The sequence below is a fragment of the Rattus norvegicus genome, chromosome 20, assembly GCF_021556685.1.
Source record: "Rattus norvegicus strain SHRSP/BbbUtx chromosome 20, alternate assembly SHRSP_T2T, whole genome shotgun sequence".
NCBI classification, from domain to species: domain Eukaryota; kingdom Metazoa; phylum Chordata; class Mammalia; order Rodentia; family Muridae; genus Rattus; species Rattus norvegicus.
In genome coordinates, this window is record NC_141553.1 from 7,294,086 (window position 1) to 7,310,880 (window position 16,795).

A 16,795-nucleotide genomic window follows, 5' to 3' on the forward strand; every position below is an offset into this window, starting at 1 on the left:
GCCCATTGTCTACCCAGGAGGCTGGAGTGCACTGCTGCCTTTGTGCTCTGTGGGACGTCAGCACTAGTGGACAGATGCCCTCATGAGCTTGTATTCTCAGTCTAGAGAACCTCACTTTACGGAAGGAGTCACGTGCACTTTACAGAGAGCTCAATGGAGTTGCACCTGATCAGTACTGATTTTCTTCCTCAGAGATCTAATTATACTGTGTTATGCATGTGGGATTGAGTTAATCATCATAATAATTTTCACCAGATTGTGCTATACTTAAATAAGCCTAAAATAAACGTCTCAGGGTCAGACTCCCAGAATCGGAATGGGTGCTCACTGCAGAGCCATCCTGCAGAGAACGGCCCTGCCTCCAAAGGCTCTTTCCTCTTTTCCGCCCTCTGCTGGTGGAGTTAGTACTCAAGGGTTAAAAAATCTAGCGCTATGGGGCTGGGGATTTAGCTCAGTGGTAGAGCGCTTACCTAGGAAGCACAAGGCCCTGGGTTCGGTCCCCAGCTCCGAAAAAAAGAACCAAAAAAAAAAAAAAAAAAAAAAAAATCTAGCGCTATTTGGCAACTCATATCTCAGAATTTAGACTGAAGTATGACATGTATGGTTGATAGTTTTTCTAATATACTGTTGCTCTTGCTCACAAGGGTGAACACGTCAGATGTCACTAATAATTTGTTACACATCTCCTTTCTAGGACTCCCATTACAACTAAACTGTTATTGGCTGGGCAGTGGTAGCACAGGCCTTTACTCCCTGCACTCTGGAGGCAGAGGCAGGCAGATCTCTGTGAGCTGAGGACAGCCAGGGCTACGCAGAGAAATCCTGTCTCAAAAATCTAAAAACTAAAAACAAAAATTTGAGAACGGTCTTGCAACAACACTTTTTATGTTCTTGGAATCACAGAGAAGCTCCTGGATTAAGCTATTTGTGGGATGATGACATCATACACTGAAGCAAAGTAAGAAGAGTGACCATACAGCCACCTACGTCTCCACATAGCCATATACAGACTATAAAACACAGATTACTGTTCTAAGTACAAAGACCAATTTGCTCCACAACTTGTTTGTGGAGACAATCTTTTTCTCTATTAAATATTTGTAAGGGGGCTGGGGATTTAGCTCAGTGGTAGAGCGCTTGCCTAGCAAGCCCAAGGCCCTGGGTTCGGTCCCCAGCTCCGAAAAAAAGAAAAGAAAAAAAAATATTTGTAAGAGCTTATTTATCACTTTATATAAGTTACTATTTACCTAAGTGTCTGTCTGTGCACTGTGCCTAGGCCTGGTGTCTACAGGTCTGCATCAGACCCTGAGACTGGAATTATGGACAGCTGAAACCGCCATGTGGGTTATGTGGGTTGTTTTGGGGTTTTTTTCCTTTTTTTCTTGAGACAGGGTTTCTCTGTGTAGCCCTGGCTGTCCTGAAACAGGGTTTCTCTCTGTAGACCAGGCTGGCCTCAAACTCAGAGATCCACCTGCCTCTGCCTCTTGAGTGCGGAGATTAAAGGAGTGGCCGCCAGAGCCTGGTGGACTATGGTCTTAAGGGTTATTGTTCCTACTTCCTTTTGCAATCTGTTCAAGTTTGACATGTGAAAATGTTGGCATTACACAACAGGTTAGGAAATATTCTCTCTGTCAGTTATTACCCATTCCCACAGGAGAAGAAGCCCTTCTCAGGACAGTCACTGCTTCTGAAGTAAGCTTTGGTCTCTGAGTCACAGCCTACTTATTTGTGTACAGTAACCCATCATCTGTCTCCTTTAGAGAGTGTGCGCTCCAGCTCTCTGTTACCTCCACTCTAACTAGAAATGCCTGTCCTCTCCGTCCTGCTGAGACAGGAGGGCGGCTCCCAGACCACACTGGTCTCCGGGGACAGCGGCTGTTTACTCCACTGCCTTGCTCTAGCTTCTGTGGTGTTTGCTGTGCTTGCTGGTTAAAGGCTTTATCTTTGACCTGTCTCTCCTGCTTACTTTAGCGTTTGTTTTTTACTCTCTAGTTTCTTTAAAAAGTCAGGTACAGATGCTGTTTTGTGACTTACACTTTTGGATTTTCCTTTGGGTATTCTAGAAACTATAAACCACATTTGGATGGCTTAGTTATTAAAATTATTTTCTAAATTCAAGTACTTTTTTCTACCCCCCCCCCCCCCACACACACACACACAGAGTCTCACTATGTAGCTCTGGCTGTCTTAGAACTGGCTATTAGACCAGGCCCATCTCAAACTCACATCTATTTGCCTCTCGCCTCCCAAGGTGCTGGTTTAGAGGTGTGCAGCACTCTACCCGCTACCACTCCACTCTACCGCTTCTGTTTTGTTTTCCACTTTATTGTGTACATATGGGTGGTCTGCCTGCGTGGACATCTTTGCGCCATGTGTGTACCTCGTGCTCTCAGAGGCTGGAAGATGTCCTGGAACTGGAACTACAGAGGGTTGTGAGTCACCATGTGGCCGCTGAGAACTGAACCCAGGTCCTCTGGAAGGCTCGTCTTAACTGATGAGCCATCTCCCCAAACCCCAGCATTGATTTTATTTTTTTACTTTTATTTTCTTGAGACAGGGTCTTACTATGTAGACCAAGCTGGCCTGGAACTCACACAGATCTGCCAGCCTCTGCCTCCCAAATGCTAGGACTAAAGGCGAGGGCCACTATGCCCAGACCAACATCAATTTTTAATTCCTTTTGGTCAGAATAAATATTTGAAAATTAAGTTATTCAAATCTTTGACACTATCTTAGACTAAAATTACGGTCTCTTTTAGTCAGTATCTCATATGTGAAACAAAATAAAGGGTATTTCACTTATAAGGGATAGGATATCATAGAATTGTCAATTCAGGAAGACTGATGACAGTGTTAAGTCTTCTGTATTGCTTCGATGCTATACTCAACCCGGGTGAGCCGGGAGGTAATCTACTGTTCTATCAGTTAAATAAGGAAGAGAGGGTAAGTGAAGACCCCATTCTTCAGTTATCAGATTCTGATTCATGTATTTTAAAGTTCTACTTATAGATACATAAATATTTTACACAAATACTTAGGACTGATGACCCCCTTGATGTGAGGTCTTCATTCTCGATGATCTTCATTCGTTCAGACTTGTGTGCAATTATATGTGCATGTGAGTGTTGGCAGAAGCCGGAAGAGATCGTCAGCTGCGGCTACAGGGTGGTGGTGAAGTCTCCCAGTGTGGGTGCTGGGAACTGAACTCGGGTCACCTAGAAGTGAGTAAGTACTTTTAACTATTCAGCCATTCCCTTTAGCTCCGGATACTGGTAACCTTGTTGGCTCTAAAGTCTTTGTGTAAAGTTAGTACAATCGCTTCAGTTTTCTCAGACAGTGTCAGCACGGGGCGTCCTTCTGTCTCAGTTCTAAGTTTTCACTCACACAACACAGTGAGCTTCTTCTAGGTAGCCCATAAGTCACTACCCAACATGTAAGGCTGTCTTTATCTGTGTGTTTCTAGACCCTTTGTTTAATGTAATCACCACTGTCGTTTACATGTGAGTCTACCCTCTTAATGTGTGTCTTCCTTTGTTTCTTGCCAAATTTAGAAAATCCTGGCTTTCCCCCCACCCCAGAGGTTTCTGTAATCCCATTTCTCTTCAAAACTGTAATTCTAGACACATTGTATCTTCATAATTGTCTCATAGCTAAATAATTCCTTTTTCCCCAGGCCTTAAAAACAAACAAACAAACAAACAAACAAACCCATCTCTCAGTATATTCTGGATAATTTGCACTGCTAAGAGGCCTTCCCCTGCACTGTGTGGGCCGCCCCTGCCCCACCCTGTGATCGCACACTCATCCCCTGCAGGCTTCATGCCAATGGCTGTAGGACCACTCTTAGTCTTTCCTGTACTTTCTTAAACAATGGATTGTAGTTATGACAGCTATCTCAGTGTCTACTAATTTCATCTACTAATTTCGTCATTCTGAGTCTGTTATGCTGACTAATTTTTCCTGTTTCTGTGCAAGCCTGCCATCTGACCAGAGGCTAACTGAATGTGGCCGTGGTGAGGGGCAGGTATTTTACACTCCTCTAATGTGACACTCTGTCCTAGCTGAGTTCCCTGGAAACGACCTGATCCTTCCTGGCTTGTTTTGGAGCTTTGTTGGGAGGACAGAAGTCATCCTCAGTTGAGGGCTGCATTCCCACCATTACTTCCGGCAATCTCCTCTAAGTACTCTCCCTGACGTTGTGACTTACAAGGCTTTCCTCTTTGGTTGGCAGTAACTCGAACATTTTTTGTTTGACACAGAATCTTGCTGCTGAGTAGCCCAGGCTGGCTTTGAACTCACCTCTGCTTCCTCAGTGCTGGTGACAGGCATTTGCCACTCCGCCTGGCTCTGAATAGAAGCAGGGCTTTCTTTTCCTTTATCCTCGGGGTTGTTTCTCTGCCTGCGTGGTTTCAGCACAACTCAACAGTGCTCCTCTGGAGAGCAAATGGCAGCCTCCACACAGCTCTGGAGCTCTCCCTGGTGGAGCTCTTTCCTTTCAAAGGCCATCTGCCTGTGCCCCTGGACTCCCGCAGACAAGCACTCTCTGGGAGTCAGATGGTGTAATTACAGGCTTTACCTGCTGGTTTCCATTTCCTCAGAGATCACTCTCCCCTTTGCTGTCAGCTTTCTGGTGTTTCAAGCTGTTGCCTCATATATTTTGTCTAGGGATTTCTGTTTGCTTTGTGACTGTAGCCAAGAGAGCAAATCCAATCTCTGTTAAGTACATTCTGGTCAACCAGAAGGGAAGCCCAGACTCCATCTTTAAGCCAGAAAAAGGTATGGCTAGGACAAGAGGCATTTCCACGGTCTGAAGTCGTACATGATAAGCTCTGTTGGACACATCTCAGTGGCCTCAGATTTGACAGAGTTGTTCCAGACACTACATAGTCTACGACTTTAATTGACAGTAAAATAAAATCTTTCTTCCAAAATGTCAGGTATTTTTATTTTAAAATGCTTATCAAAACCGCGACTTTGGGAATAAGGATAACTGAGGCATTGTATTTTTTTTCCTGTCTTTTGGCTTTTTAGGATAAGGTCTCGCTGTATATCCTGGCTGGCATCACATTCTGAGTGACACTTGACCTTAGCCTCTCAGGTGCTAAGATTACAGGAGTAAACCATCACACCCAGCTCTGTTTGTTTATTTTGTTTTGTTTTGCAGACAGGTTTCTCTGTGTAGTCCTAGATAGCCTAGAACTCACTCTGTAGAGCAGGCTGGCCTGTGACTTAGAAATCTGCCAACCTCTGCCTCCCAAGTGCTGGGATTAAAGGTATGTGCCACCACTGCCCAACTCAGAGCCAGCTTTTACTTTGATCTCTTATATAAGAAATGGTTATGGAAAGCACAGAATCTGATTTTTCTATTCCAAAGGACCGTTACTAATTACAATTTTAAAATTCTGAGTTAAACACTAAGTTAAAAATAAAAGCATTTTATGTTGTGTGAGACAGCAATGTCATGCTATATAGCTCAGGGTAGAACTAGAGCTGTCCATCCTCCTGCCCCAGCCTCCTGAGTGCTGGAATCACAGGTGGGCACACCACCCGGGCAGCAGTTCTACATGAACCCACTGAGAAGCACACAGAGGAGAAAGCATGCCAAGTCACGGCGCTACAAAGGCTGGCTTCAGCTGCTGTTAATGTTAACAGAGTTTAACAGAACTTTAAGTTTAGATTCTATTCTACAAAAAACCTCAAATGTTTGCCTAATATATGCAAAACCTGTGGAATATTTTAGTACGTGAAGTTTTTAAATTCCTTTGGGACTGGAATCCTCGATTCTGCATTTTGATTGGTTGTGGTTTTCTGCAGAAGTCTCCTAAGAGAAGTTCCCTTGACGGGGTGGTGATGGGCTTCTCTGTGCGTGTAAGAGCAGGTGTTTAGCGCAGTGTTAGGGATGCTCGCAGTAACACAACAGCTACAGGCTGTCTCCATGATTCCTTTCCCCAGTTCTGAGGAGCTAACTAGGGTCCAGGACCAGGCACAGTGTCCCTCTTGCTAAGCAGGCCGTAGGTCTGACGAGAAAGCTCTGCTCAGTGACAAGAATGCACAGCACTACTGCCACGCCTGGGACTCACTGGGCTAGGCTGGTGAATGCTGGCGTGGAGGGTTCATAGTTGGGGAGGACAGATGGTTGCCTCTCATCCAGTCAACCACTCAAAGGAGGGCATCGCTCGCATGTATACGATTAGGGTTTTGTTCAGTCGTCTTAAGCTCTCAGCGGGAGTACTGTCCGCATACTGTGTATCTTCTTTCCTGAGATGTCTGCTCAAAGGTGTTTTTGTACCAGGCAGTGGTGGTGCACACCTTTAATCCCAGCACTTGGGAGGCAGAAACATCTGGACCTCTGTGAGTGTGAGGCCAGCCTGGTCTATACAGTAAGTTCCAGGACAGCCCAGTCACACAGAGAAACTCTGCCTTGAACCCTCCCTCACCTCCCCCACACCTTCTGGGGGTGGGGTATATTTTTCAACTGTGTTACATTCATACTGTTTTTGGTGGTGGTGGAGGAGGTGGAGGTGGTGGTGGTGGTGGTGGTGGTGGTGCTAACGATCAAACTATTGAATTTTAGGAGTTCTTTCTTTACTGTGGAGTTTTGTCACTATAGTTTTTTACTAGTATTTCCCCCTGGTTTACAGCTTTCCTTTCTCTGCTTAGAGTTTTTGTTTTGTTTTAAACTAGGTATAGCTGTTCGTGTCTGTAATCCCAGCACTGAGGAGGCAGAGGCAAGAGGACTGCTACTAGTGCAAGGCTAGATTGAGCTCCAGAATGAGATCATCTCCAAAATCCAAAAAGAGAAAAAGAAAAGATCCGAGCAGTAACTGCGCTCCCTAGCTCCTACAGTGTGTTCAATCAACTCCTGATCCAAAGAAGGAAAATTAGATTCAAAAAGGAAACAAGGTTCTGTTTTCCTACCATTTTCATACCAAATCTTAGTGTGTATGTTTTATATTCTTTTTCCAATTTAATAACTGGAGTATTTAAGTGTTAGTTGTCCTGATACTCACAGTTTCCAATGGCTAAACTGTACCTTACTGAGTGCTCTGGCCAAAGAGATCCCTAACACGAGCTGAGTTAACTTGGTTGTAAAAGTTAGCAGGCTGATTCTAAAATTCATGGATACCTAAAGGATTCAAAGTACCCGAAAGTACCCTGAAAAGAACACAACTGCAAGATTCCAGGGCCACACTTTTAATTAACACTTAGGACAAAGCATACTCCAGACGATGTGGTCAATGTTTAGGACAAAGGAGCACTCAAGACAGTGTGGCCTGCTGTAAGGACACACTCAGGCACCCACAGACCAGAGGACTGACTGACAAGAATACTAACACATTCTCATTAATTTGCTTTCAGAAAAGATAGCACTAAACTGGAGGTGGAAAAGAACAGTGCCCGCTAAGCAGTGCTGGGACAACTGTATCTTCCCAGATAAAGACTGTAACTGATATCTGATTTCATGTCACATACAAAAAGTAACTCAACATAAAACATAACTACATCAGGATGGCAGTACACACTAGTAACCCCATCACTCACTAGGCTGAGACAGGAAGAACACAATTTTAAGACCAGCTGGACTACATAACAAGACCTTGTCTGAAAATCAAGGGAAGGGGCTGATGGGAGGTTGTGCAATAGGTTAGTTCTTGCTGCCTAAGCGAGAGGATCTTTGTTAGCCATGGGTTCAGAATCTCAGACGGAAACTGAAAGCAAGCCACGGAGGGTTTTCTGCAGGGCAGAGAGCTCAGTATAAGATCACCACAAGGGTGCTTCAGATGGTAAGGGAAGGGTGAGCTTCAGTCAGCACGGGCGTGGTGAGAATAGTTAGGACAGGTAGAGGACACAGGACAACAAGCACAGTGCAGACCCCCCAAAACCAAGCCAGTGACCATGGCAAGCGGAGGAGAGGGCCTCCTGCAGGCCAGCAGCACACAGGAAGATGCAAAGACATGAATCACCAACGACCCGTCCAGGAACTGCTTGTGATCCAATTTGGCTAAAGTGAAGGGCACATGTGGGAAAGACTAGCCGATGCTAAATAAATAGGCAGAAGTTTGACGGAAAGACCTTGTGTACCCGAGTACAGCATTTGAACTTTATTCCAAAGGAAACGAGAACTGAAGCATTTGTAAGGAAAGTGACAATCAGACTGGCTTAGAACAACTTACGCTGGCAACCCTCCAATGGCTTCCCATCACAAACTGCACAGAGTCCAAAGCTTTTCACGCTGATCACAGGCCAGCCCCAGCCCTGAGATGTTTCATCCCTACCTACCGTGCTCTGCCTGAGCCGCTCTGACAAACACGGAATCCCTCCCGTGTGCTTCCCCAAGGCTCTGCACCTGTTGGTTCCCTACTAGGAACCTCACATATTCTCCCATCCCCTCTTGAGAAGCTTGCTCTGCTGTTAGTGTAAGAGAGCAAGAAATTACTGTAATTGGTTCCACCATTTGTCTCTTCCACAAGCCCCAGGGCACAGACACCGGGCTGTCCACTGCTGTCCACTTTAGTAGAATCCAGGGCCACAGTCAAGTCTCTAAGTAACTCAGATGCCAGAGCTGTCTCCATAGAGTGAGACTAAAGAATGGAGACGTGGCTGAGGAACGGATGGTTAGCCAGAGAAGAGGAGAGAACCCCACTCTGTCCATAAAATGATACTTTCTATACTTTCTATTTCTAGTGAGAATGCAAGTGTGGCATGATGTTCTTAAGGGCAAACTCACCAATATGAACAAAAGGTTACTATCCTTTCCCAACAACAAATGTCCAGAAAACTGAGTGCAGATGTTCTCAGAAACAAGCAGCTGGTAGCACACGATTCTCAAAGAAGAAATGTCTTGGCGCATATGTGAATGGATCTGGGTGTGTGCATACATGCATGTGTGGGCCAGAGGTGAATGCTGGGAGCCAGTCTCACTGAGATATCTCTCACTAAACACAGAATATTATGAATTCTGCTGGACTGGTTGGCTAGCAAGATCCAGGGATCCACCTTTCTACTTCCCCAGGGTTAGAATTGCAGGCACACACCATGCACATGAATCTTACAAGGACACCAGGACCCAATCCAGGTCCCCATGCTTGCATGGCAAGCACTTAACTGAGTCATCTCAGCAGTCACAGGGGGGATGAATGATAACACACTACATAACAACAACGTAGCAGTTAAAAATAAGAAAACCGTTATAAAGGTACTGTGGAAAGATGTTTAAGAATGGCATTAAAGAAAAAAGCAGGGCTGGAGAGATGGCTCAGCGGTTAAGAGCACCGACTGCTCTTCCAGAGGTCATGAGTTCAATTCCCAGCAACCACATGGTGGCTCACAACCATCTGTAATGGGATCCGATGCCCTCTTCTGGTGTGTCTGAAGACAGTTACAGTGTACTTGTATATGATAAATAAATAAATCTTTAAAAAAAATATTAAAAAAAAAAAAGAAAAAAGCAATTCATAGAACAGAACCTACCTTCCCTAAGGGTCAAGAATACAGCTCAGTGGTGGGTACTTACTGAACATACATGAGGCCTGAAGTTTGACCTCTACTACCACAGAGTAATATACATATTTGCATTAAAATATTGTCTCAAAAACAACAATAGAACCATACATATTTGTAAGTGCAGAGAAAACATTTAAGAAATGCAGGAAACAGGTCTAAATCACAGGACTCAATGGAAAACAAAACAAAATGAAAAACAAGACATTTTTATATTTTGGGTTTTTTTTTTTTTAATGTGTTAACAACTATATCTTTAAAAAAAAGATCTGGGGGCTGGGGATTTAGCTCAGTGGTAGAGCGCTTACCTAGGAAGCGCAAGGCCCTGGGTTCGGTCCCCAGCTCCGAAAAAAAGAACCAAAAAAAAAAAAAAAAAATCTGTCAGTTCAGTCTTAATTCTTGGAGCGGTTAAGGGTACTGGCTGTTCTTCCAGGGCCAGGTTCAACTTCCTGCACCCACATGGCAGTTCACAGCTGTCTGTAACTCCAGTTCCAGGGGATCTGACACCCTCACACAGACATACATGCAGGCAAAACACCAATGCACATAAAAGTAAATAAATTATGCTAAAAATAAAATAGATTTAATTTTTTTTCAAAGATTTATTTATTTATTATATATAAGTACACTGTAGCTGTCTTCAGACACACCAGAAGAGGGCGTCGGATCCCATTACAGATGGCCATAAGCCACCATGTGGTTACTGGGATTTGAACTCAGGACCTCTGGAAGAGCAGTCAGTGCTCTTAACCGCTGAGCCATCTCTCCAGCACGATTTTGAAATGTTTAATTATCATTAATAAAGAAAAAGGCTGAGTATACGAAAGCAGTTTAGATGAACATAATTGGTCTTGATAACCCCACACTGTGGCAAGTGTGAATTATAGCAAGCACTTAATCAGAAACTCAGTCATTCATAACAAGCATTGATGGAACTCTATGTCGAGCACTGTGCCTGAGGATCCCAACAAGATGGTGACCAGGAAGTACCTGCTCCCAAGAGCTCACGGGGGATGGGGTAGGGGGATGAGGGGGTGTTGGTCCCCACTTCCCCTGTTAAGAACCACTGGATTATGCTGAGGGCTTCTATTAAAATACCTATTAGCTAGCAGAATTAGCAGACTAAACAGAATAAAAAGATTTATAAGTTTTAATCTGTTTCTTTCATGAGTAATTTTCCACCCTTTGGTTTTTTTTTAACAGTCTTGCTACATAGCCTAACTGGGCCACATGACGCTGCGCCTGCCTCCTGAGTGCTGGGATTAAAAGTATGTGCCTCTGTGCCTGGCTTCCACTGTTGCTCCTGAAGAGACACCTCCCTGCAAGGGGAGATCGGCTACTGCCTAAAGTCCAGCATCTTCCCACCTCAGCTCCCTGTCAGCCCAGGACCCAGTCGTCCCATCTGCTGGGAAGAGCGCTCCACAGCCTGACCTTGGGAAAGCAGTGCATCTCACCTTCTGGAGTAATCTTTTCTAGTCAGGGCCTTCCATCCTCTTGGTCACTAGAGAAGTGTAGAGGCAGACACAAATAACTTACCAGATCCAAAGCAAGCGAAGTCCTGACAAGATGAGCTTCAACTATGCTATGAAATCAATGAATTTCCCACACAGTTGAAGTTCCTCAAAGGAACGTGGGAAGACAAAGTCCACTATGGAACACTAAAGTATTTTGTGTGATTGATTCTACAGTTTATCACTTTTGTTAAAGTATACCACAGTGAGATGGGTGTGGAGGTACAGACCTATAATTCTGGCACACTAGAGGCAAAGGTAGGAGGACCAAGAGTTTCAGGCCAGCCTGTGCTACTTAGCTATACTTTGCCTTAAAACCACAGAATTATGCATGTGCGTATACACATAACAATGAACAAGAAAAATGCAGTATTAGAAACCTTCCCCTTTAAAGCTGGCAGTGGTGGTGCACACAGTTAATCCCAGCACTCAGAGGCAGAGGCAAGCAGATCTCTGTGAGTTCGAGGCCAGCCTAGTAGTGAGTTTCCTGACAGCCAGGGCTATGTAGAGAGATCCTGTCTCAAAAAAATAGAATATTTTAGGGCTGGAGAGATGGCTCAGTGGTTAAGGGCACCAACCTGCTCTTCCAGAGGTCCTGAGTTCAATTCCTAGCAACCACATGGTGGCTCACAACCATCCCTCTTCTGGTGTGTCTGAAGACAGTTACAGTGTATTCATATAAATAAAATAAATCTTAAAAAAAAAAAAAGAATATTTTAGACTTTGTGCACCTCCTACAATACTACAGTAATTAGAAAATATTTGGGAGACAGCTAACTTTTAAGATAATATTGATAATTTTCTTAACACTAAGAAACAATTAAGTATATTAATAAAATGGAGAAAAATATAATTCAATGTAAGAAAATATAACTTGACCATCGGGACTTGGGGAGTAAAACAGGGCACTATGTAGGACAGAAGCCTCCTGTTCCTTAGAACCAAACTTAAAGACACGATCCTGGGACGAGTCACTGAGACGCCAGCCGGCTGAGCTGCTCTGCACGAGCCGCAGAGCCCTTGTCATCTGCTGCTGTTTTCTCCCGTCACTGGCACAGCGCGGGTTCCTCTGCCGTCATGTTTAAGCATCTGGGGTATAGTTGTCAGAATCCTCGGTGGCCAGCTCTACAGACATCAGTATAAATTTGAGCCTAGAAATGGTCGTGGACTTCAGTAGTTAAGTACTATATATATTTTCTCCACACAATCTAAATACAATACATTTCCTGAACTTTTAGCTTTCAGTTTCCTGTTCGTCAATGCCTTCGGCTCCAGAGGCAATCCATAAACACGCCCTGGCCACGGCAGTTCCACTCTTGACAACAGCGGACATGAATTTAATCTGACCAAATATAACTCCAGCAGAGGAACCAGCAACAGCAGAAATGTAGTTGTTCATAAAGGGAGAGATAGGAAATACAGTCCTTGACTGTGGACTCAGCTTTTTAACCCAGGACTTTAAGTTCTCCTCCACTGATAAACCGATAAGCTTCTTTATCAGACAATAACCATGAAACCCATCCGGTTTCCCCTTTTCACTGGCTTGCCAGGAAATGTGGAGCTAAATTTAATGTTCAAACAGACAACATCTTGCCTTAGATTATTGGTGTTAAATTTTTCTTCCTTCCCATTCTCTCATCCTGTTCATTATTTCAAGTGATTTATATTCATTTTCCTTTGTTTTAATGATCTTTGCCTTTTAAGTTTTAAATTACCAGATCCTTTTCAAATAAGTTACAAAATTAAGAGAAAACTCATAACCTAAAAGTTCTTATCTTCAAATCACTGTGTTTCTATTAACCCATTTTATAGGATATAGGTTCTAAAATGAATCTTTATTTTCCTCTTTAAAAGTTAATTGTTCCGGGCTGGAGAGATGGCTCAGTGGTTAGGAGCACTGACTACTCTTCCAGAGGTCCTGAGTTCAATTCCCAGCAACCACATGGTGGCTCACAACCATCTGTAATGGGATCTGATGCCCTCTTCTGGTGTGTCTGAAGACAGCTACAGTGTACTCATATTAAAGTAAATAAATATTAAAAAAAAAGTTAATTGTTCCATATAATTATGATTGGCTTTTAGAAAAGCCAATGACATTTTTTAGAATAAAGAAATTAAATGACCTAAGAATCAAAATCTAAGATACTAGATTTGGGACTCTAAATTAGACTTATAAAACTGCTAAAATATTTATTAATAGAACTGGCATAGAATTATTCAATTATTAATTATTCTCTATATTAATTCTACTAATAAAATTAATAGTATCTGGCAATGCCAAATAGCTTTGAAAAAGTCGCCTTATATCAAGTGTATTAAATTCTCTAGACTGTCATCAATATTCTTAGGTCAAAACAAGTATTATGTATGAAAATATTAAAGTGACAATTTTTGAGATGTAAGAAAAAAAGAAAACCTATTCACACTTGTTCAGAAACTGAGTATACACATACACAAAGATGTCTTTAAATGAAGTTATAATTGAAAAAGAAAACCAAAATGAAACACATCAAACTAATTTGGCAAAAAATATATCATGAACTAAATAAGAAACTTCTAGAATACAGCCATATTATAATTAGAACACAGAAATAAACAACATAACATAGAGTAGTCTGTAAAGTACATAGGAAGCCTGGCATGATGGCACACACTTTTAGTCTCAGCACTCAAAGAGGCCAGACAAGCAGATCTCTGTAAGTTCAAGGCCAGCCTTGTCTACTTGAGTTCCCAAACAGCCAGGGAGATATATATATATATATATATATATATATATATATATATAGATATAGATATAGATATAGATATAGATATAGAGAGAGAGAGAGAGAGAGAGAGAGAGAGAGAGACTCTGCTCAGAAATAGAACAAAAAAGAATACACTGGAACTCCCCAGCAGGGAGAGAGCACTTGCCTAGCACATGCAAAGCCCTGGGACCAATTCTTAGAATCAAAGACAAAGAAAAGGAATAAAGAGAAAGGAAAGAAGAAAGGAAATGAAGAAACGGGTTAAAGAGAAGAAAGAACAGTGTAACACTAAAGAGACAAAGAACTAGAAAATGACGACAAGTGGCAGGAGGAAACATGTACAGACACCAGGGAACCGATTTTCCAGATAAGCATGGTGCCTCACACTTCTAATCCCAGCACCTGGGAGGTAGAAGAGGCAGGCGGATTTCTGAGTTCGAGGTCAGCCTGGTCTACAGAGTGAGTTCCAGGACAGCCAGAACTACAGAGAGGCCCTGCCTCAGACATGCTCTCTCTTTCTGTCGGTATGAGAATCTCAGAATTAATACATAAATAAATCAAACTATAAAAAACAACCTAGGGGCTGGGGATTTAGCTCAGTGGTAGAGCGCTTGCCTAGGAAGCGCAAGGCCCTGGGTTCGGTCCCCAGCTCCGAAAAAAAGAACAAAAAAAAAAAAAACAAACCTAAGAATGAAGCTAACAAAAACTGTACTATATACATTTAGAAGGCTAATCAGAGAAAAAGAAAGAAAGAAAGAGAAAGAAAGAGAGAGGAAGGAAGGAGTGAAGGAAGGAAGGAAGGAAGGAAGGGAGGGAGGAAGGGAGGAAGGGAGGGAGGGAGGGAGGAAGGGAGGAAGGAAGGGAGGAAGGAAGGGAGGAAGGAAGGGAGGAAGGGAGGAAGGAAGGGAGGAAGGGAGGAAGGAAGGGAGGAAGGGAGGAAGGAAGGGAGGAAGGAAGGGAGGAAGGAAGGGAGGAAGGGAGGAAGGGAGGAAGGAAGGGAGGAAGGGAGAAAGGGAGGAAGGAAGGGAGGAAGGGAGGAAGGAAGGGAGAAAGGAAGGAAGGAAGAAAGGAAGGAAGGGAGGAAGGAAGGGAGGAAGGGAGGAAGGAAGGGAGAAAGAAAGGAAGGAAGAAAGGAAGGAAGGGAGGAAGGGAGGGAGGAAGGAAGGAAGGGAGGAAGGGAGGAAGGAAGGAAGGAAGGAAGGAAGGAAGGGAGGAAGGAAGGGAGGAAGGAAGGAAGGGAGGAAGGAAGGAAGGGAAAGAGAAAAGGGAGAGGAAGTGAAGGAGAAGAAGCCAAAGCATGGTCCCTAAGTGACTTGACACCCACCACTGAGGACATGGAGATGATTGTGTACAACTGTAGGTTGTACGATTCAATCTCAAGAGTGCTTAAATAATAAAGAAAAAAATCAGTATTTTAGTAAAACTGAATCTAGTCCAGAAGCCTGATTCTTCTGGAAAGAAGGCAAGAAAACAAGCAGTGGTCTGGGGCATCGCTCCTTAACCCAGGTCCTGCTCTCATTCCTTAACCGTGGGAAAGACTATAGAACACAAAGCCAGTTGCAAAATGATTTCATGGTAAAATTATGCTTATAGTGACTAAGAAGTATTGTTTGCTACGCTGTGCACATTTTCTTTCTAAATACAAGCAGAGCGTCTCACTAAAGTTCAAACAATACGGTTCAGGGGAGAAAAGGCTGCTGTGCCGGTGAATCGGTGGCTGGAATCTGGTTTTGAAAGGGAGGGGACAGTTATTAGGCAACTGGTTCAGCCAGACACGAAGCAGCCCAGACCCTTATCACAGAAGAAAGCGAGATTTAAATATGGTCCATGCCATTCTGCCTGGCTCATGTTGAATTCTGAAGCTCAGGGTGGTCAGATGTAACACGATGGTACCAACTCCTCGTGCTAGTACTCTATGTGCAGTCTAAGAGGATCTGTGTTCTACCATGACAAGGCAAAAAGACTACCGAGAGAGTAGGCTTAAAGCACACATAGCTGACAGCTTTAAACACTAAAAAGGAACTTTTTTTCCCCTCAAAAAATTGATTTTGAACCAACTCCCAAAACCTGTCCTCTGCCTCCACAGGTGAACTGCAACATAAGCGCATGCACACATCACCCGCATACTAAACACAGGTTTAATTTAAATAAAAGAACAGTGATGCTCAGTGGAGAACACAAACATGACCTTCTCGGGACGGGTGAACTGCTGCTACCATGCCGCTCCTGATAGGACATCACTTTCTACCTCGGTTTTGAAAAGCGGTAGAATTGGTGCTACTCTAATTCCACCCAGATGGCTGAGAACCACAGCAATGAAAACAAAGCAGCCCTGTCCAGTCCTGAGAGGCATAACCCACGCAGTGATCAGCGGTGGATCATGAACCTGAGACTATCTCCCCAGATCTCGGCTTCCATGTCTGTAAACCATCGCAGCTGGAGAGAGAATGCCTCCCTCACTCCCTCCCTTCTCTTCACCCTTCTGCCTGGTCCTTTCCACTGTGTGGCTTTGTGACTTAAAGTCTAGGCTGCCTAGAGGGTAGGGAGGAAACCAGTCATAAAAACCCATCAAACTTTTGAGACCAAAAGTAAGGGTTATATAAACAACTGAAAATATAAAGAAAAAGAGAAAGCCAAAAACAAACTGACAAAGTAATAAAATGCATAAAAGTTCACAATAGACAGTCAGCAGCTTCACAGTTAAAATTGGTTTTAAAGGTTTCAGGAGTTTTGTTTGTTTTTGAAACTGGGTCTCACAACGTAGTCCCAGCTGGCCTCAAACTCAGAGTCTGCTACTACCTCTTCACCACTGGGACTAAAGATGCGACATGCACCTGGCAAAGACTTGTTTATGTGCATGTGTGCTTAGATGTGTGTGTGTGTGTGTGTGTGTGTGTATGCACATATGTGTATATGTGTGTGTATATATGTATGTGTATATATGTACATGTGTATGTACATGTGTACATATGTGCATGTGCACCGTGTGTGTGCCTGTCCTGTGGAAGCCAGAGGAGTCACTGGAGTTACAGGTGG

At 43.5% G+C, this 16,795-nt stretch overlaps 1 protein-coding gene across 6 annotated transcripts in view; it reads right to left on the reverse strand.

Moving 5' to 3' along the window:
• Fkbp5 (FKBP prolyl isomerase 5) overlaps nt 1-16,795 on the reverse strand; it is a 120,266-nt gene that overhangs the window by 54,152 nt on the left and 49,319 nt on the right. Inside the window, exon 1 of one of the 6 annotated variants that reach the window (XM_087597649.1) lies at nt 4,300-4,449. Within the exon in view, the coding sequence (XP_087453775.1) occupies nt 4,300-4,329 (30 nt within the window). The 5' untranslated portion in view covers nt 4,330-4,449. 6 annotated transcript variants of the gene reach the window in all.